At 46.3% G+C, this 21,549-nt stretch overlaps 1 protein-coding gene across 3 annotated transcripts in view; it reads right to left on the reverse strand.

The window, feature by feature from the left end:
* Positions 1-12,383: 12,383 nt before the first annotated feature.
* The window catches only part of LOC135393818 (cell adhesion molecule Dscam1-like), a 235,166-nt gene continuing 226,000 nt past the window's right edge, over positions 12,384-21,549 (reverse strand). For 2 of the 3 annotated variants that reach the window (XM_064624099.1, XM_064624101.1), the window contains exons 19-22: positions 21,011-21,316; positions 19,631-19,807; positions 17,992-18,248; positions 12,384-12,848 (exon numbers count right to left, since the gene is read on the reverse strand). In XM_064624099.1, the coding sequence (XP_064480169.1) occupies positions 12,834-12,848; positions 17,992-18,248; positions 19,631-19,807; positions 21,011-21,316 (755 nt within the window). In that variant the 3' untranslated portion in view covers positions 12,384-12,833. The remainder of the gene's footprint in view (positions 12,849-17,991; positions 18,249-19,630; positions 19,808-21,010; positions 21,317-21,549) is intronic. The other variant, XM_064624100.1, reaches the window with a different exon arrangement.

Here is a 21,549-nt window from a genome sequence, read left to right on the forward strand (position 1 = left end):
TTAATTTCCGCGCAAAATTCGTGCCAGAAAGGGACCTTCGATTTTTGACCACAAAAAACCCCAAGAGGTTAGGCTTACCTTTTTTGCCATTTTCGACCCAAAAAATAAAAGTGCTCAAATGGAGCTAAAATTGTGCGTGGACACTGGGCAGGACCTGGGCTTTAATTTCCGCGCAAAATTCGTGCCAGAAAGGGACCTTCGATTTTTGACCACAAAAAACCCCAAGAGGTTAGGCTTACCTTTTTTGCCATTTTCGACCCAAAAAATAAAAGTACTCAAATCGAGCTAAAATTGTGCGTGGACACTGGGCAGGACCTGGGCTTTAATTTCCGCGCAAAATTCGTGCCAGAAAGGGACCTTCGATTTTTGACCACAAAAAACCCCAAGAGGTTAGGCTTACCTTTTTTGCCATTTTCGACCCAAAAAATAAAAGTGCTCAAATGGAGCTAAAATTGTGCGTGGACACTGGGCAGGACCTGGGCTTTAATTTCGGCGCAAAATGGGTGCCAGAAAGGGACCTTCGATTTTTGACCACAAAAAACCCCAAGAGGTTAGGCTTACCTTTTTTGCCATTTTCGACCCAAAAAATAAAAGTACTCAAATGGAGCTAAAATTGTGCGTGGACACTGGGCAGGACCTGGGCTTTAATTTCCGCATAAAATGGGTGCCCGAAAGGGACCTTCGATTTTTGACCACAAAAAACCCCAAGAGGTTAGGCTTACCTTTTTTGCCATTTTCGACCCAAAAAATAAAAGTGCTCAAATGGAGCTAAAATTGTGCGTGGACACTGGGCAGGACCTGGGCTTTAATTTCGGCGCAAAATGGGTGCCAGAAAGGGACCTTCGATTTTTGACCACAAAAAACCCCAAGAGGTTAGGCTTACCTTTTTTGCCATTTTCGACCCAAAAAATAAAAGTGCTCAAATGGAGCTAAAATTGTGCGTGGACACTGGGCAGGACCTGGGCTTTAATTTCCGCGCAAAATTCGTGCCAGAAAGGGACCTTCGATTTTTGACCACAAAAAACCCCAAGAGGTTAGGCTTACCTTTTTTGCCATTTTCGACCCAAAAAATAAAAGTGCTCAAATGGAGCTAAAATTGTGCGTGGACACTGGGCAGGACCTGGGCTTTAATTTCGGCGCAAAATGGGTGCCAGAAAGGGACCTTCGATTTTTGACCACAAAAAACCCCAAGAGGTTAGGCTTACCTTTTTTGCCATTTTCGACCCAAAAAATAAAAGTGCTCAAATGGAGCTAAAATTGTGCGTGGACACTGGGCAGGACCTGGGCTTTAATTTCCGCGCAAAATTCGTGCCAGAAAGGGACCTTCGATTTTTGACCACAAAAAACCCCAAGAGGTTAGGCTTACCTTTTTTGCCATTTTCGACCCAAAAAATAAAAGTACTCAAATCGAGCTAAAATTGTGCGTGGACACTGGGCAGGACCTGGGCTTTAATTTCGGCGCAAAATGGGTGCCAGAAAGGGACCTTCGATTTTTGACCACAAAAAACCCCAAGAGGTTAAGCTTACCCTTTGTGCCATTTTTCGACGCAAAAAATAAAAGTGCTCCAATCGAGCTAAAAGTGTGCGTGGATACTGGACAGGACCTGGGCTTTAACTTCGGCGTAAAATGGGTGCCAGAAAAGGACCTGCGATTTTTGACCCCAAAAAACCCCAAGAGGTTAGGCTTACCCTTTTTGCCATTTTCGACCCAAAAAATAAAAGTGCTCCAATCGAGCTAAAAGTGTGCGTGGATACTGGACAGGACCTGGGCTTTAACTTCGGCGTAAAATGGGTGCCAGAAAAGGACCTGCGATTTTTGACCCCAAAAAACCCCAAGAGGTTAGGCTTACCCTTTTTGCCATTTTCGACCCAAAAAATAAAAGTGCTCCAATCGAGCTAAAAGTGTGCGTGGATACTGGACAGGACCTGGGCTTTAACTTCAGCGTAAAATGGGTGCCAGAAAAGGACCTGCGATTTTTGACCCCAAAAAACCCCAAGAGGTTAAGCTTACCCTTTTTGCCATTTTCGACCCAAAAAAATAAAAGTGCTCAAATGGAGCTAAAATTGTGCGTGGATACTGCGCAGGACCTGGGCTTTAATTTCAGCGTAAAATGGGTGCCAGAAAGGGACCTTCGATTTTTGACCCCAAAAAACCCCAAGAGGTTAGGCTTACCCTTTTTGCCATTTTCGACCCAAAAAATAAAAGTGCTCCAATCGAGCTAAAAGTGTACGTGGATACTGGGCAGGACCTGGGCTTTAACTTCAGCGTAAAATACGTGCCAGAAAAGGACGTGCGATTTTTGACCCCAAAAAACCCCAAGAGGTTAGGCTTACCCTTTTTGCCATTTTCGACCCAAAAAATAAAAGTGCTCCAATCGAGCTAAAAGTGTACGTGGATACTGGGCAGGACCTGGGCTTTAACTTCAGCGTAAAACGGGTGCCAGAAAAGGACCTGCGATTTTTGACCCCAAAAAACCCCAAGAGGTTAGGCTTACCCTTTTTGCCATTTTCGACCCAAAAAATAAAAGTGCTCCAATCGAGCTAAAAGTGTACGTGGATACTGGGCAGGACCTGGGCTTTAACTTCAGCGTAAAACACGTGCCAGAAAAGGACGTGCGATTTTTGACCCCAAAAAACCCCAAGAGGTTAGGCTTACCCTTTTTGCCATTTTCGACCCAAAAAATAAAAGTGCTCCAATCGAGCTAAAAGTGTACGTGGATACTGGGCAGGACCTGGGCTTTAACTTCAGCGTAAAACACGTGCCAGAAAAGGACGTGCGATTTTTGACCCCAAAAAACCCCAAGAGGTTAGGCTTACCCTTTTTGCCATTTTCGACCCAAAAAATAAAAGTGCTCCAATCGAGCTAAAAGTGTACGTGGATACTGGGCAGGACCTGGGCTTTAACTTCAGCGTAAAACACGTGCCAGAAAAGGACCTGCGATTTTTGACCCCAAAAAACCCCAAGAGGTTAGGCTTACCCTTTTTGCCATTTTCGACCCAAAAAATAAAAGTGCTCCAATCGAGCTAAAAGTGTACGTGGATACTGGACAGGACCTGGGCTTTAACTTCAGCGTAAAACACGTGCCAGAAAAGGACCTGCGATTTTTGACCCCAAAAAACCCCAAGAGGTTAGGCTTACCCTTTTTGCCATTTTCGACCCAAAAAATAAAAGTGCTCCAATCGAGCTAAAAGTGTACGTGGATACTGGACAGGACCTGGGCTTTAACTTCAGCGTAAAACACGTGCCAGAAAAGGACCTGCGATTTTTGACCCCAAAAAACCCCAAGAGGTTAGGCTTACCCTTTTTGCCATTTTCGACCCAAAAAATAAAAGTGCTCCAATCGAGCTAAAAGTGTACGTGGATACTGGACAGGACCTGGGCTTTAACTTCAGCGTAAAATGGGTGCCAGAAAAGGACCTGCGATTTTTGACCCCAAAAAACCCCAAGAGGTTAGGCTTACCCTTTTTGCCATTTTCGACCCAAAAAATAAAAGTGCTCCAATCGAGCTAAAATTGTGCGTGGACACTGGACAGGACCTGGGCTTTAACTTCAGCGTAAAATGGGTGCCAGAAAAGGACCTGCGATTTTTGACCCCAAAAAACCCCAAGAGGTTAGGCTTACCCTTTTTGCCATTTTCGACCCAAAAAATAAAAGTGCTCCAATCGAGCTAAAATTGTGCGTGGACACTGGACAGGACCTGGGCTTTAACTTCAGCGTAAAATGGGTGCCAGAAAAGGACCTGCGATTTTTGACCCCAAAAAACCCCAAGAGGTTAGGCTTACCCTTTTTGCCATTTTCGACCCTAAAAATAAAAGTGCTCCAATCGAGCTAAAATTGTGCGTGGACACTGGACAGGACCTGGGCTTTAACTTCAGCGCAAAATGGGTGCCAGAAAAGGACCTGCGATTTTTGACCCCAAAAAACCCCAAGAGGTTAGCCTTACCCTTTTTGCCATTTTCGACCCAAAAAATAAAAGTGCTCCAATCGAGCTAAAATTGTGCGTGGACACTGGACAGGACCTGGGCTTTAAATTCAGCGCAAAATACGTCCCAGAAAAGGACCTGCGATTTTTGACCCCAAAAAACCCCAAGAGGTTAGGCTTACCCTTTTTGCCATTTTCGACCCAAAAAATAAAAGTGCTCCAATCGAGCTAAAAGTGTGCGTGGATACTGGACAGGACCTGGGCTTTAACTTCAGCGCAAAATACGTCCCAGAAAAGGACCTGCAATTTTTGACCACAAAAACACCCCAGAGGTTAGGCTTACCCTTTTTGCCATTTTCAACCCAAAAAATAAAAGTGCTCCAATCGAGCTAAAAGTGTGCGTGGATACTGGGCAAGACCTGGGCTTTAACTTCAGCGCAAAATACGTCCCAGAAAAGGACCTGTAATTTTTGACCACAAAAAACCCCAAGAGGTTAGGCTTACCCTTTTTGCCATTTTCGACCCTAAAAATAAAAGTGCTCCAATCGAGCTAAAAGTGTGCGTGGACACTGGACAGGACCTGGGCTTTAAATTCAGCCCAAAATACGTCCCAGAAAAGGACCTGCGATTTTTGACCCCAAAAAACCCCAAGAGGTTAGCCTTACCCTTTTTGCCATTTTCGACCCAAAAAATAAAAGTGCTCCAATCGAGCTAAAATTGTGCGTGGACACTGGACAGGACCTGGGCTTTAAATTCAGCGCAAAATACGTCCCAGAAAAGGACCTGCGATTTTTGACCCCAAAAAACCCCAAGAGGTTAGGCTTACCCTTTTTGCCATTTTCGACCCAAAAAATAAAAGTGCTCCAATCGAGCTAAAATTGTGCGTGGACACTGGACAGGACCTGGGCTTTAACTTCAGCGTAAAATGGGTGCCAGAAAAGGACCTGCGATTTTTGACCCCAAAAAACCCCAAGAGGTTAGGCTTACCCTTTTTCCCATTTTCGACCAAAAAAATAAAAGTGCTCCAATCGAGCTAAAATTGTGCGTGGACACTGGACAGGACCTGGGCTTTAACTTCAGCGCAAAATACGTCCCAGAAAAGGACCTGCAATTTTTGACCCCAAAAACACCCCAGAGGTTAGGCTTACCCTTTTTGCCATTTTCGACCCAAAAAATAAAAGTGCTCCAATCGAGCTAAAAGTGTGCGTGGATACTGGGCAAGACCTGGGCTTTAACTTCAGCGCAAAATACGTCCCAGAAAAGGACCTGTAATTTTTGACCCCAAAAAACCCCAAGAGGTTAGGCTTACCCTTTTTGCCATTTTCGACCCTAAAAATAAAAGTGCTCCAATCGAGCTAAAATTGTGCGTGGACACTGGACAGGACCTGGGCTTTAAATTCAGCGCAAAATACGTCCCAGAAAAGGACCTGCGATTTTTGACCCCAAAAAACCCCAAGAGGTTAGGCTTACCCTTTTTGCCATTTTCGACCCAAAAAATAAAAGTGCTCCAATCGAGCTAAAATTGTGCGTGGACACTGGACAGGACCTGGGCTTTAAATTCAGCGCAAAATACGTCCCAGAAAAGGACCTGCGATTTTTGACCCCAAAAAACCCCAAGAGGTTAGGCTTACCCTTTTTGCCATTTTCGACCCAAAAAATAAAAGTGCTCCAATCGAGCTAAAATTGTGCGTGGACACTGGACAGGACCTGGGCTTTAACTTCAGCGTAAAATGGGTGTCAGAAAAGGACCTGCGATTTTTGAGCCCAAAAAACCCCAAGAGGTTAGGCTTACCCTTTTTGCCATTTTCGACCCAAAAAATAAAAGTGCTCCAATCGAGCTAAAATTGTGCGTGGACACTGGACAGGACCTGGGCTTTAACTTCAGCGTAAAATGGGTGCCAGAAAAGGACCTGCGATTTTTGACCCCAAAAAACCCCAAGAGGTTAGGCTTACCCTTTTTCCCATTTTCGACCCAAAAAATAAAAGTGCTCCAATCGAGCTAAAAGTGTGCGTGGATACTGGACAGGACCTGGGCTTTAACTTCAGCGCAAAATACGTCCCAGAAAAGGACCTGTAATTTTTGACCACAAAAAACCCCAAGAGGTTAGGCTTACCCTTTTTGCCATTTTCGACCCTAAAAATAAAAGTGCTCCAATCGAGCTAAAAGTGTGCGTGGATACTGGGCAAGACCTGGGCTTTAACTTCAGCGCAAAATACGTCCCAGAAAAGGACCTGTAATTTTTGACCACAAAAAACCCCAAGAGGTTAGGCTTACCCTTTTTGCCATTTTCGACCCTAAAAATAAAAGTGCTCCAATCGAGCTAAAAGTGTGCGTGGATACTGGGCAAGACCTGGGCTTTAACTTCAGCGCAAAATACGTCCCAGAAAAGGACCTGTAATTTTTTAACCACAAAAAACCCCAAGAGGTTAGGCTTACCCTTTTTGCCATTTTCGACCCTAAAAATAAAAGTGCTCCAATCGAGCTAAAATTGTGCGTGGACACTGGACAGGACCTGGGCTTTAAATTCAGCCCAAAATACGTCCCAGAAAAGGACCTGCGATTTTTGACCCCAAAAAACCCCAAGAGGTTAGCCTTACCCTTTTTGCCATTTTCGACCCTAAAAATAAAAGTGCTCCAATCGAGCTAAAATTGTGCGTGGACACTGGACAGGACCTGGGCTTTAAATTCAGCCCAAAATACGTCCCAGAAAAGGACCTGCGATTTTTGACCCCAAAAAACCCCAAGAGGTTAGCCTTACCCTTTTTGCCATTTTCGACCCAAAAAATAAAAGTGCTCCAATCGAGCTAAAATTGTGCGTGGACACTGGACAGGACCTGGGCTTTAAATTCAGCGCAAAATACGTCCCAGAAAAGGACCTGCGATTTTTGACCCCAAAAAACCCCAAGAGGTTAGGCTTACCCTTTTTGCCATTTTCGACCCAAAAAATAAAAGTGCTCCAATCGAGCTAAAATTGTGCGTGGACACTGGACAGGACCTGGGCTTTAACTTCAGCGTAAAATGGGTGCCAGAAAAGGACCTGCGATTTTTGACCCCAAAAAACCCCAAGAGGTTAGGCTTACCCTTTTTCCCATTTTCGACCCAAAAAATAAAAGTGCTCCAATCGAGCTAAAATTGTGCGTGGACACTGGACAGGACCTGGGCTTTAACTTCAGCGCAAAATACGTCCCAGAAAAGGACCTGCAATTTTTGACCCCAAAAACACCCCAGAGGTTAGGCTTACCCTTTTTGCCATTTTCGACCCAAAAAATAAAAGTGCTCCAATCGAGCTAAAATTGTGCGTGGACACCGGACAGGACCTGGGCTTTAAATTCAGCGCAAAATACGTCCCAGAAAAGGACCTGCGATTTTTGACCCCAAAAAACCCCAAGAGGTTAGGCTTACCCTTTTTCCCATTTTCGACCCAAAAAATAAAAGTGCTCCAATCGAGCTAAAATTGTGCGTGGACACTGGACAGGACCTGGGCTTTAACTTCAGCGCAAAATACGTCCCAGAAAAGGACCTGCAATTTTTGACCCCAAAAACACCCCAGAGGTTAGGCTTACCCTTTTTGCCATTTTCGACCCAAAAAATAAAAGTGCTCCAATCGAGCTAAAAGTGTGCGTGGATACTGGGCAAGACCTGGGCTTTAACTTCAGCGCAAAATACGTCCCAGAAAAGGACCTGCGATTTTTGACCCCAAAAAACCCCAAGAGGTTAGGCTTACCCTTTTTGCCATTTTCGACCCAAAAAATAAAAGTGCTCCAATCGAGCTAAAAGTGTGCGTGGACACCGGACAGGACCTGGGCTTTAAATTCAGCGCAAAATACGTCCCAGAAAAGGACCTGCGATTTTTGACCCCAAAAAACCCCAAGAGGTTAGGCTTACCCTTTTTGCCATTTTCGACCCAAAAAATAAAAGTGCTCCAATCGAGCTAAAAGTGTGCGTGGATACTGGGCAAGACCTGGGCTTTAACTTCAGCGCAAAATACGTCCCAGAAAAGGACCTGCGATTTTTGACCCCAAAAAACCCCAAGAGGTTAGGCTTACCCTTTTTGCCATTTTCGACCCAAAAAATAAAAGTGCTCCAATCGAGCTAAAAGTGTGCGTGGACACCGGACAGGACCTGGGCTTTAAATTCAGCGCAAAATACGTCCCAGAAAAGGACCTGCGATTTTTGACCCCAAAAAACCCCAAGAGGTTAGGCTTACCCTTTTTGCCATTTTCGACCCAAAAAATAAAAGTGCTCCAATCGAGCTAAAAGTGTGCGTGGATACTGGGCAAGACCTGGGCTTTAACTTCAGCGCAAAATACGTCCCAGAAAAGGACCTGCGATTTTTGACCCCAAAAAACCCCAAGAGGTTAGGCTTACCCTTTTTGCCATTTTCGACCCAAAAAATAAAAGTGCTCCAATCGAGCTAAAAGTGTGCGTGGATACTGGGCAAGACCTGGGCTTTAACTTCAGCGCAAAATACGTCCCAGAAAAGGACCTGCGATTTTTGACCCCAAAAAACCCCAAGAGGTTAGGCTTACCCTTTTTGCCATTTTCGACCCAAAAAATAAAAGTGCTCCAATCGAGCTAAAATTGTGCGTGGACACCGGACAGGACCTGGGCTTTAAATTCAGCGCAAAATACGTCCCAGAAAAGGACCTGCGATTTTTGACCCCAAAAAACCCCAAGAGGTTAGGCTTACCCTTTTTGCCATTTTCGACCCAAAAAATAAAAGTGCTCCAATCGAGCTAAAAGTGTGCGTGGACACCGGACAAGACCTGGGCTTTAACTTCAGCGCAAAATGGGTCCCAGAAAAGGACCTTCGATTTTTGACCCCAAAAAACCCCAAGAGGTTAGGCTTACCCTTTTTGCCATTTTCGACCCAAAAAATAAAAGTGCTCCAATCGAGCTAAAAGTGTGCGTGGACACCGGACAAGACCTGGGCTTTAACTTCAGCGCAAAATGGGTCCCAGAAAAGGACCTTCGATTTTTGACCCCAAAAAACCCCAAGAGGTTAGGCTTACCCTTTTTGCCATTTTCGACCCAAAAAATAAAAGTGCTCCAATCGAGCTAAAATTGTGCGTGGACACTGGACAGGACCTGGGCTTTAACTTCAGCGTAAAATGGGTGCCAGAAAAGGACCTGCGATTTTTGACCCCAAAAAACCCCAAGAGGTTAGGCTTACCCTTTTTCCCATTTTCGACCCAAAAAATAAAAGTGCTCCAATCGAGCTAAAATTGTGCGTGGACACTGGACAGGACCTGGGCTTTAACTTCAGCGCAAAATACGTCCCAGAAAAGGACCTGCAATTTTTGACCCCAAAAACACCCCAGAGGTTAGGCTTACCCTTTTTGCCATTTTCGACCCAAAAAATAAAAGTGCTCCAATCGAGCTAAAAGTGTGCGTGGATACTGGGCAAGACCTGGGCTTTAACTTCAGCGCAAAATACGTCCCAGAAAAGGACCTGCGATTTTTGACCCCAAAAAACCCCAAGAGGTTAGGCTTACCCTTTTTGCCATTTTCGACCCAAAAAATAAAAGTGCTCCAATCGAGCTAAAAGTGTGCGTGGACACCGGACAGGACCTGGGCTTTAAATTCAGCGCAAAATACGTCCCAGAAAAGGACCTGCGATTTTTGACCCCAAAAAACCCCAAGAGGTTAGGCTTACCCTTTTTGCCATTTTCGACCTAAAAAATAAAAGTGCTCCAATCGAGCTAAAAGTGTGCGTGGATACTGGGCAAGACCTGGGCTTTAACTTCAGCGCAAAATACGTCCCAGAAAAGGACCTGCGATTTTTGACCCCAAAAAACCCCAAGAGGTTAGGCTTACCCTTTTTGCCATTTTCGACCCAAAAAATAAAAGTGCTCCAATCGAGCTAAAAGTGTGCGTGGATACTGGGCAAGACCTGGGCTTTAACTTCAGCGCAAAATACGTCCCAGAAAAGGACCTGCGATTTTTGACCCCAAAAAACCCCAAGAGGTTAGGCTTACCCTTTTTGCCATTTTCGACCCAAAAAATAAAAGTGCTCCAATCGAGCTAAAAGTGTGCGTGGACACCGGACAAGACCTGGGCTTTAACTTCAGCGCAAAATGGGTCCCAGAAAAGGACCTTCGATTTTTGACCCCAAAAAACCCCAAGAGGTTAGGCTTACCCTTTTTGCCATTTTCGACCCAAAAAATAAAAGTGCTCCAATCGAGCTAAAAGTGTGCGTGGACACCGGACAAGACCTGGGCTTTAACTTCAGCGCAAAATGGGTCCCAGAAAAGGACCTTCGATTTTTGACCCCAAAAAACCCCAAGAGGTTAGGCTTACCCTTTTTGCCATTTTCGACCCAAAAAATAAAAGTGCTCCAATCGAGCTAAAAGTGTGCGTGGACACCGGACAAGACCTGGGCTTTAACTTCAGCGCAAAATGGGTCCCAGAAAAGGACCTGCGATTTTTGACCCCAAAAAACCCCAAGAGGTTAGGCTTACCCTTTTTGCCATTTTCGACCCAAAAAATAAAAGTGCTCCAATCGAGCTAAAAGTGTGCGTGGACACCGGACAAGACCTGGGCTTTAACTTCAGCGCAAAATGGGTCCCAGAAAAGGACCTTCGATTTTTGACCCCAAAAAACCCCAAGAGGTTAGGCTTACCCTTTTTGCCATTTTCGACCCAAAAAATAAAAGTGCTCCAATCGAGCTAAAAGTGTGCGTGGACACCGGACAAGACCTGGGCTTTAACTTCAGCGCAAAATGGGTCCCAGAAAAGGACCTTCGATTTTTGACCCCAAAAAACCCCAAGAGGTTAGGCTTACCCTTTTTGCCATTTTCGACCCAAAAAATAAAAGTGCTCCAATCGAGCTAAAAGTGTGCGTGGACACCGGACAAGACCTGGGCTTTAACTTCAGCGCAAAATGGGTCCCAGAAAAGGACCTGCGATTTTTGACCCCAAAAAACCCCAAGAGGTTAGGCTTACCCTTTTTGCCATTTTCGACCCAAAAAATAAAAGTGCTCCAATCGAGCTAAAAGTGTGCGTGGACACTGGGCAAGACCTGGGCTTTAATTCCAGCGTAAAATTGGTGGCAGAAAAGAAGGACGTTCGATTTTTTGCATACAACGCCATCTGGTTGGTGAGCTCGGTTGGGTAATGGTGACGGTGACATGATAAAGGAAAAATAGGCATGTGAATCACGACGAAGTCGAACTGTACTCCAGTATGCTTTAACGACGAAGTCGAACTGTACCCCAGTATGCTTTAACGACGAAGTCGAACTGCACCCCAGTATGCTTTAACGACGAAGTCGAACTGTACCCCAGTATGCTTTAACGACGAGGTCGAACTGTACCCCAGTATGCTTTAACGACGAAGTCGAACTGTACCCCAGTATGCTTTAACGACGAGGTCGAACTGTACCCCAGTATGCTTTAACGACGAGGTCGAACTGTACCCCAGTATGCTTTAACGACGAGGTCGAACTGTACCCCAGTATGCTTTAACGACGAAGTCGAACTGTACCCCAGTATGCTTTAACGACGAAGTCGAACTGTACTCCAGTATGCTTTACTGCACCCCAGTACGCTTACACACAGAAAGTACAAACAGATGAGATATTTAAAATGATGGCGTTCAACATGTAGTTCAAAAGTTTCAACCAAGCGAGTGTAAAATGTCGGAATGATTGGGTCACAGACAGCACACTGACAGCAAGTCATAGAGTATCCATAAGCCCCGTTGCATGGAGGAAATCGTCAAGTGCCCTCAGCGCCTTGTGGGACGACGGAGGACCTAACAGCTTCGCAATGTTCGCAGAAGGCTCGGGAGTCCAAACGCTACGCGCAAACGCACGAACGCAGAGATGTGGAACGGAACTCCAATGGAGCTCCTGGACTGTTATTCCACAAACAATGGGGCGGGTGGTTTTCTTGCATGCTGCGGAGGACACGTTTGAGAACCAAACCTAAGGCCGCATTCTTAAACGATCCTTGACTCGACCTTCCACGCGAGCTGTTCCTTGAGACCGCGGTTTCGAGCCTCTGAACCTCAAAAATCAGCCTTGATTCGAGACAGCACCCAAGCGGGGAAATCCTTCGCGCTTTCTTCGAGTAGCCCCGGCTTTTGGTTGACGCCCAATGGTTCCTCATGTGGAGGAACCATTACCTCACTTTTTCCCTTTTCCCTCGAGTCCAATATGCGGAGGATATTAATCCCGGAGCGTCGAGTCGAGGATCGCTATGTGTCTGGAGTGAAGCCATTGTGCAGCGTCAGTTCGTAGTACCGACTTTTCAAGCACTGCCTAGGAGCTCATACATTGGACCGGGAAGGTGTTCTCGTGGTGCTTCCATGGCTGAATTTCATTTAGACATGCTCTGTAATGCAAAGGCACCGATGCAGCCTGTTACCAGCAACGCGGACGTGAAATGCGAAAAACCGCCATGCTCTGAATCATGCTCACCGCACTCAACGGAGGTAGGCGAATGTTAAAACACTGAATTGAAACTATACCCAACAGCCTTCCTTTTATTTCTCTTATGTACACCAGTAAAAACGGCAACATATAACGCTATGTACATGTAAAACATTCTGGGATAGCACATTTAGACTTTGGAACATACCGCATTGATCTGTATGGCAGACCACTGTGTTGGAAAAAGTGCCTTTACCAAAACCAGTCAGTCACCATTGAGTCACAAATTCTCTCCACATAGCAGCCTCGATGTACTTTGTTATTGTAAGACTTGGCGCGCGCGCGCATGCACACACACACACAGACACACACACACGCACTCGTACGCAGGTAGCAGTACGCATAGTACACAATCCATGGCGGTTCTTGCCTGTTTGGATCGGTCTTCGATTGTTCTGAGGCAATGCCGCGGCAGACCTTGTACGGACGAAGCTCTGGACCAGTTGTGGACCTGCGCTGGATTGTTCAACGCCGATTTAACACCGGAACCCCTGTCAGAAGAGATAACCACAGTGGAAGTTGAAGTGGCTGTTCACATTGGCTGGCACAATGATGACTACAGCATTGCAGTTCAGGGCACACCGAGGTTCTGCATGCGACACACTTGTTTGTAATATTCAGTTCGTCCCCCTATCGGTGGCGAAGCGCGTTAAGTGGCTCTACCAAACTCGTTTCCGATGCGCCAGCAGGCGTTTTTGCCTGAACAGAGCGGAACAGGCATTTTTGCATCGTCTGCTCGCCAGTGCTCGCACTGCCTTTACTGTCTGCTCTTGGAATAGCTCCTTGTGTGCGACTCAACCGGAAGGGGGATCGTTCCACCAGGAGCTGGAGATTACAGACAAGTGTGTCGCAAGCAGTACATGTCGCGCACTGTCATTGGTGGGCGCAGGTCATCACCCGCAAGAATAGTTACGATAACGGAGGACATTCCCTTACGCTACAACGGGGAAATAAATATTATAATCTCGACAAGTTGCACGGCAAGAACCACACACACACACACGTAATAATACAAGGCCTCTGCACTTCTGGCTATAGTCTGTACAGAGCTCTGCTGCCAGGTCGCGGAGACGCCGCCTCGGGAATGGGAAGTGAATGGTAAGTGAATGGTAAGTGAGTGACACTGCGTCCCGGTCCGACGTCCGAGGGTTCGTGAGCAAGGCTAGCACGAGCAAGGCTAGCACGAGCAAGGCTAGCACGAGCAAGGCTAGCACGAGCAAGGCTAGCACGAGCAATGCTAGCACGAGCAAGGCTAGCACGAGCAAGGCTAGCACGAGCAAGGCTAGCACTTTGTTGCTGCGTGATATGCAGTTTGTGAGCTGGTTGTGAGCTGGAATAAGTTGTAGAGGTGATGGCGTTTCCGAATCCCCTCCGTACTCAGCAAGAGAGACGGGAGAGCCCTGGAGACGGGTTGCAGGCAGCTGTGTAGTTAAACGAAGTTTTTTTGTTTTGTTTTTTTTTCTGCGAAGGACGACTGCATCTGCGATGGTCGCTTGCGGGAAAGCTCGTCGTTTTCCCTCGAGTAAGGTGCCAGTCATATTATTCGCGAACTCACAGCGAAAGCGAAATCATGCTAAATGAGATTATGATGTGAACTTAGAGACCGCTTAAATAAGAACTCTATATGTGTCTCATAAACATAACAAAGTCATAAACACAAAAATGCTAGCCAACAACAATTACGTTGTGGAGCACGTACATTAGAGGTTACGGCACACTGCATAGACGTTCTATCAGAGTGCTTTTTATCTGTAGGAATGACACATCTACAACTGGATGGATATAACAAGAAAAATGAGCACAGACTGGGTGGGAAAGTGCCCAATTTTGTTAGCACTGTAAGGTTAGATGACGATGATAAATTGACCATGATAAATGCGCCGGAAAAGAATTTAGAAGGGAAATATGCGAAACATACAAAAGTCCGCGGGACGACCAAAGCTCACCACGAAATGTAAATGTTAGAATGATGGGACAATGGCACACATTTCCACTCTGCCGAGCAACGAGGTCAGACATCCGCGAACCTAGCGGACATGCTATACAGTATCATCGAACCTCATTTTATGACGTCGCGGAATGAGGGAGGTGGTTGTATATTTTAGAAGTCGTCGCGAATTATACTTTGGACCGCTAGGAAAACAGCGTTATATTATTTAGTTCATGTAAAGAAGGTGCCTCAAGGATTCTATATGGGAAATTTCAATCCTGTTTACGAACGCTGGGAATTTCTGTGACCCTCCACAAGTTTCGATGACGCGACGAGCGAGTGACGTAATCATAAGCCCACAAACTCCAATGATGCATTGTTCTGAACAGGACACTCGCTTCCTAGCAGCGACGCCAGCGTCCAGGGAGGGTCACGTGGTAGGGAAGTCATGTCGTATCGAAAGAGGGGAAAATGGGAGAGATGTCTTCTCCCTCCTTTATGTTTTCCCGAAGATCGCAGTGGTCGGATGATACGTCACGTGGGGCTCCGCTAACGGAGTTCAAAAAGTGAGCCCCCGGGAAGACGCGAAGTCTAGCGGGGCGCTCCGTCGGAGCCTAACATGACATCGCAGTTCTCAAAAATAAAACAAAAATAAAAATTAATTTTCTCTAGCTTTCACGACACGTAGAGCCAAAACATTTTGCAGGAATGTGAAGCGAGACAAGATTTCAGTAACATAACTATGGTGGGATTCAGAAGACAAAGTGCCTCATAATTATTTAGACCGTATTTAGACAATATTTAGACCGTAGCGGCGCTTTAACGATGATGTCAGTCGTCAGCCTAGAAATGAGTGACACGAGGCAAACATGGCATGGCAATTCGAAACATATTGTCAAAAAGTAGTTTTTGTGTTTTCTCTTGGTGCTGGGTTAGATGTGAACACTATTAAACCACAACAAGGTTGCATACAAGTGCAAGCACAGAAGGTATGCTGATTCAATCCACCGTTAACTAAGTAGTCAAGCATAGAATATGTGCCATGGACGTGTCAACAGAGAATATACAAGAGCGTGCGACAGTGACTGTCTAATAAGAGCAATTAGTACTGGGTGCAAAAGACGTTGCTGTGCTGACTAGGTGATCTACGAGGTGCGAGTAGTGATTTGTGGCCAGGCTTTTTAAATTTGGGCTATACCTTTCTTTCTACGATCACAACCTTTAAAGATCTGACTCTTTGTCAGGGTTAGGTAGCGGTAGGGAGTCCACCCGAATGAAGTGTCGATGAACTGCATACTGAAAATATTAAGCAACGCAATATCGTTATTTAGAGACAGAGTGAAAAAATATAATGTTCATTTAATATAATTTCAAAATAAAATAAAAGATTATCTGTCACATCATCATACAATTAAGCACAACCGTTCACATTGATTTTGTAGTGAATTTGGTTTTGTAATGCACTAACCCACAGAGAGAGTCGTAGCTCATTAGCGGTTCATGGCTAAAGGCAAAAAGGAACAAAGTAGTAATTCAACAGGCCGCATACGACTAGAAGTTTTGTCCAGGTGTTAAGATAGTATTCGTTGCACCGTCGCGTTTATGTACGAACTTTTTTAGACCCGACCGTATCATGATTACTTAGATGACGATAATGTGCATTTGTTCAATACTGAAAAATCTTACTTTATTTGGTGAGGAGAAAATATGACACTTTAGTGGCTCTTTAGGAGAGGTCCACATGACTTTGATAACTAATGACAGCTATAGACACCTCCGATAACACAGCTGCGAGTAACACATGAATATATTTATAACAGCGCCAGATACTAGAATAAGTCGCTTTAGCTGAAAAGTAGGCTTCCGCGTTTTCGGAAGTTGCCGAAAAATGCCGAAAAACACCCGACGAACATATTTTTTTTGAAATTCGGGATATTCAGAAAACTTCCAATGCCGGTACCCGATTGCAGTTTTGTCCTCCGGGGCATCACATTGTGGTTTTTCCTTCACCTTGTTTCCAGGCAGAACGCAGGGAATACCGCCCTGTCGAGCCTCTGACCTCTAGTTCAGGAAAAAACCTTCCTCTGTAACATTTTTATCGGCGCGTGAAGGGGCTTCAAGTACAAGTGGAACCCTCCAACGAAGGAAAGGAAATTCTTCACGTCCTCAATGTCAATGTTCACTAACCTGGCCGCCTCCTTGTATTAGTCATTATAGCTGCCGAATTTTGGTATCTATTTTTGGCGCAATGTTTTAAAATGCCGAAAATATTCGAATCTGACAAAACATATAGATGCCGAAAAGCACCCACCGAATCTCCCTATATGATTAAGTGCCGAAAACGCGTAATCCTACTCATAACACTGCGTCACAGGAGGGCGCATACGTACATACGGGCTCATATGAGGGCGGTCCGCTAGCGGGTATGGGTCCGTATACTGGCATCCGCAAAGCGTAATTGCGTAAAAACGATGCGAGTGACGCCCTGTGTCTTCCACACACATTAAAAACTAGATCTGGAGTCCAGCCTTTCAGCATGTGAGTACACACGTTTACATTGGCACGCTGACACTTCGAAATTATCGGTCGTATTCTTCAACGATCCCCGGTGACTCGACCCTCCATTCGAGTTGTTCCTCGAGACCAGTTTTGAGTTTCATGAGTCGACCTCGACATGAATGAACCTATGAACCGGAGGATATCCTCCATTCTATCCTAGAATACTGTGAGGTACCGGCTACCTCTGAAGTAGCCGGTGCTTCTGTGAGTGTTTCTCGAGTTCAGATACGATATGGCGGCCGAGAGGTCGCTTGCGGAGTTTGTCGGCTTTATTCGACAAGTTCAGCAACTGCCCTACGACGGTGCAGAGTACATTGCTAAAATAAAGGAACCTACTACGCTCATTTTCTACCCCATAATGCAGGGTGTATAACTGAACGTGTTATAAATTCCTGTAAAAAAAATCTACTCCGAAAAAGATAGAACCATTCATCTTCGGGGAATTTTTGCCACGACTTAGGGCTGCTTTAATTAGCTTTCTTTCGCGGGAAGTTGGATTTTCTGAATTCATCTCAAAATTTTCCCAAGTCAAGGCAACATTTTTATGGCAGAAACAGACAGCCCATGTAGGAAATACCCCAACGCATTAAACTACGTATTCCCTATTGCGTCAGTAATCAAATTGTCGTGTTGAGACGCACAAATTGACGACCACCCTCATTTCGCAGTCGAGGAGGGACCCCAACCCTCAAGTTTCCCTCTCAGCATCACACTAGCGGCTGCCGCTGATAATAGCATGCGCGTGTCACCACACCAGATAAGAAAACGACAGTGGCGGATCCAGGGGGAGGGGGCTGTTGGGCGATCGCCCCCCCTCGCAAAACGTCAGTTTACATTGCATTTCCCTTCTCCCCCCCCCCCCACCCCCCAACCGAGGGCCTGGATCAGCCCTTGAAAAAGGATATGTGGTGTCACACACGGATGCGTACATCTCGAGGACCTTCAGGCTGGAGGAATCGGCGTTTCATTGGACAAGTGCTCCCTTCATCCACTCATAGGAGTAGAGGCGGGGTGTTGAGTCGAGGACCGTTTAAGAATACGGCCGTATCACTCTGATACCCACCCCGCCTTACATAAAGTTTACTGCTGTCAAGTGTTTTCAATGCGCCAGAGCCTTGATTCCAAAGGATGAACTTTAAACCTACCGGTGGAAGAGGCATATCGTAAAATTCTTCGACTAGCTCCGCCCTCGTTCTTGAACGGCGTCCTAGCGTCGTAGGCGCGTTGTCCTGAGTGATACGGCCCGACGTAGACCCATAGGGGCAGGGCGCATACAGGGCTTGTTGCTGCTGCGCAATGTCACCGTTCCGTGTAGCGCTTTCCACGACGCACTCCTTGCGCTTCTCCCACGTCGTTAAGGCCATCTCTTCGCATTTCCCGGGAGGCTTTAATCGTGGCTCGGCTATGATGGAAAGAAGGTGCTTTACTGCGCACATTAAGAAACGTGGCTTACAGCAGGATGGGATTTATGAGGTTTGCATTCGCTCCAGACGCGTTTATGTTACAGTGCCAGGGAGTAGAGAAATTATTTTATCCTGAGCTGCGAAAAGTAGTGCCGCGGAAACTTTTTGGCAGTTAAGGGCGTATGGCTATGGTTAATAGAGAGATGTCGTCAGCTTCACTGGAACAGTGCTACTTAACAGGCTAGAAAATAATCTCTTGCAGGCGTTTTGACAAGTTAATGGTAACAGAGTAGCCCAACAGCATAACGGATGACAGCATAAGGCTGTCAAGCATGTCAACCTAACTATCCCAGCTCCCCAAGCAGCACAATGTACTGAAAGTCGAGTGCAATAGGGGTGGACGGGTAGGTGGAAGACCTTGAATGAACTGGTGAAACTAAAGAACATTGATAAGACACATACCGTCCACCCCTATTGCACTCGACTTTCGGTACATTGTGCTGCTTGGGTCAGTTCTTCGTTGTGACGGTGCTACTCGATGCCATGAAGATAAGAATATCACCGGTACATGGCTGATTACCTCCTCCGCGATATTGCAAGCTTTATGAAATATGATGCTTGCGTATCTTCTGACATGTCCATCACAGGGTTAGCGTAAGAGTTTGAATTGCAGCCTGGAGCAGGCAGCCGCGTGGAAGCGTACCGTAGACTTACGTCTTTGACAGGCATCTCACTGATTCGAACATTAGAAATATCGCGTTGAACAACTTTTTCTTATTCCGTCTTAGCGCCGCGAAGCAACTGTGGCTATGAGAGCCGTACAGACGTGGGCAAATGGACAGAGGACAGCATGAAGAAGTGGGGGGCAGGGGGGTGGGGCTAGTACGCATGTTAGTAGGCCGACTTCAAGAGGAACTGTGCTGACATTCGTCTGGAAAGTCTGCCGGAAAACCCCGGGGGAAAACCTGATACAGCGCAGCCGGTGGTAGGATTCGAACCCGCTACCTCGACGTTAGCTACCACCAACGAGCGGACGCTTTTACCTGCTCGGCCCTGCGGCTGGTGCACAGCGGTGCAGCGCACTACGCTTGTTCCTATTGGCTACAATAGCTAGGCTGCATCACTCTACGCCGCGACAAGTAGTGCACCGACACCGAAAGTACATGACCCTATTGGCGGCACCTGACGGCGCGGTAACTCTGTTGGGGTTGATGGACTACATTTCTTGTCGTTCTTAGGTTGAACGTGAACATAGGTACCGCCCCAAAAGCCTGCGCACCCTGTTTACCCGGTTCGTGGTACAAGGAGTACGAGAGACAGACATTAAAAGTATCACTTAGATTCATAAAAATGTAATTTCTCATACTTTACCGATACTTACAATAAACTTCCGAAGCTGCGGCGTCTGCCCTTCCCCTACGCCTTCGGCTGAGCTCCACACAAGCAGCCACAACTATTACAATAAGGACAACGACAGAGCAGACGACGGATGTGACGACTGCCAACTTCCGATGCATTTCTTGAGGAGATGCAGTCCCTATTGACGTTTCCGACGTTCCTGCGTGGTTAGCACTTCTTAAACCATCTTACTGACAACTGTGTGTGCTATCTTCAGACACTTTCTATTCCTCTATTTCTATGCAGTTTAGGCCTTTATAGCGACCTCGTACATAGTGAAACATCGCATACTCCGAGGTGCTCACGATAGCGTTCATGCTACTATACTATATTTGATATGCTATTTGATTATTTCCAAAGTGAAGCTGCTTTAAACTACGACGATTTCGAACAGCTTAGAGGAAAGCAACACTTCAAAAATTCAATACAGTCGACCCCCGTTTATCCGGACGGTGCCGTTCCCGGCGAAATCGTCCGGATACCGGGGCATCCGGATAAATGAAACGACCGAATAGAAACGTCCTACAGAGCACGGTTTAATCAAAACACAGAAATCTCGTCAATGACAGTGTAGGCACTCGATCCCTGCAAACTTTTGCTAATTGCATAGAGTTGAGGCACGCTGTTGCGCTGCTCGAAGAATGTCAGTGCGGACGCAAAGTGTCAATGTCGGAGCCTTGTTTCTCACTGGCATCATCTGCACCGTCTTGCTGCATATCATCGGAGGCAACAGCAGCAATCACATCGTCATCAGTCATAGCTGCACACGCGTCATCATCCTCATCAACGTCAACGTAGTCAGAAACCGCAGCATCATCTACGGCAGTCGCAGTGAGCCTCTGCATCAGGGACCGAAGCTCAGCTAGGGGAATGTCTTCATCGGCCAACGGGCCGTAAGCAGCAGGCCCTCGGGTTGGAGTTTTCCCCTCTAGAACCGGACAGTTGCTCGAGATATTTCCAAATGGCTCGACTGGTCAACATGACCCAACGCACACAAATAGAAAAGGGGGTCATCGTGCACGGTTGTCTCCCCTACGGAGGAATGTAGGTCCCTGACGTGTGACGGGAATAACCCCAACACAGGGAAAAGGGTGACGAAGCGGGGTCAGCGTCTCCTCTTACTCACTGTAGTCCGGATAACTGAAGCTGGATTACAAGAATTTTCGGCTTTCGTTCCGTGGAATTCTTGTCCGAGTCCGGAAGCTGAAGTCCGGATAAACGAGAACAAAATACATGGACGAAAATCCGTTCCCGTGCCTTTTGTCCGGATACCGCGGGATCCGGATAAATGAAGTCCGGATAAACGGGGGTCGACTGTACTATGAACCATGAACCAACATTTCCAACATTAGCACCAGTTTACCTTTGCTCGCTGAAGCCACATGTACATCGTAGAGTGCTTCAGTATATCCGGCTGCATTCGCGGCTCCAAGCAAGAGCTTGTACCTCCGCCCTCTTTCTAAGTTGGTTAAAGACACCACATGGTTGCCATTCTTCAGTGCCTGGTGGGGTTCTCTGGAAAGCACCGTCCATTCCTTTTCGTCCAGCGCTTTGTACTTCACGACGTAATAGGTGACGGGGCATCCTCCATCTCCGAATGCTTCAAGGTCCAAAGGAACGCTTTCGCTGTCTACAAGGAGAGGCTGTTGGTGTGTAGGAGCAACTGGAGCTGCAATGCCAAAGAAATTGCACACTACGATCGGTTCCAACGCATAATGTGGAATGCAACAGTACTGAGGTGCGTAACTGAAAAACGCAAAACTAAGCCGTGATACCAAAGTACACTGGATCGAACTGGTGAAGTATGAAGTATTGAGGGTTGTTTGTGGTGCTGCTTGTGGTGCTGTTTGGTGGCGCTTAAAACGTATAAAGACTTGGCTAGCATGTAGGAAACTGTGCTAA

Source organism: Ornithodoros turicata, chromosome 5 (genome assembly GCF_037126465.1).
Source record: "Ornithodoros turicata isolate Travis chromosome 5, ASM3712646v1, whole genome shotgun sequence".
NCBI lineage: Eukaryota > Metazoa > Arthropoda > Arachnida > Ixodida > Argasidae > Ornithodoros > Ornithodoros turicata.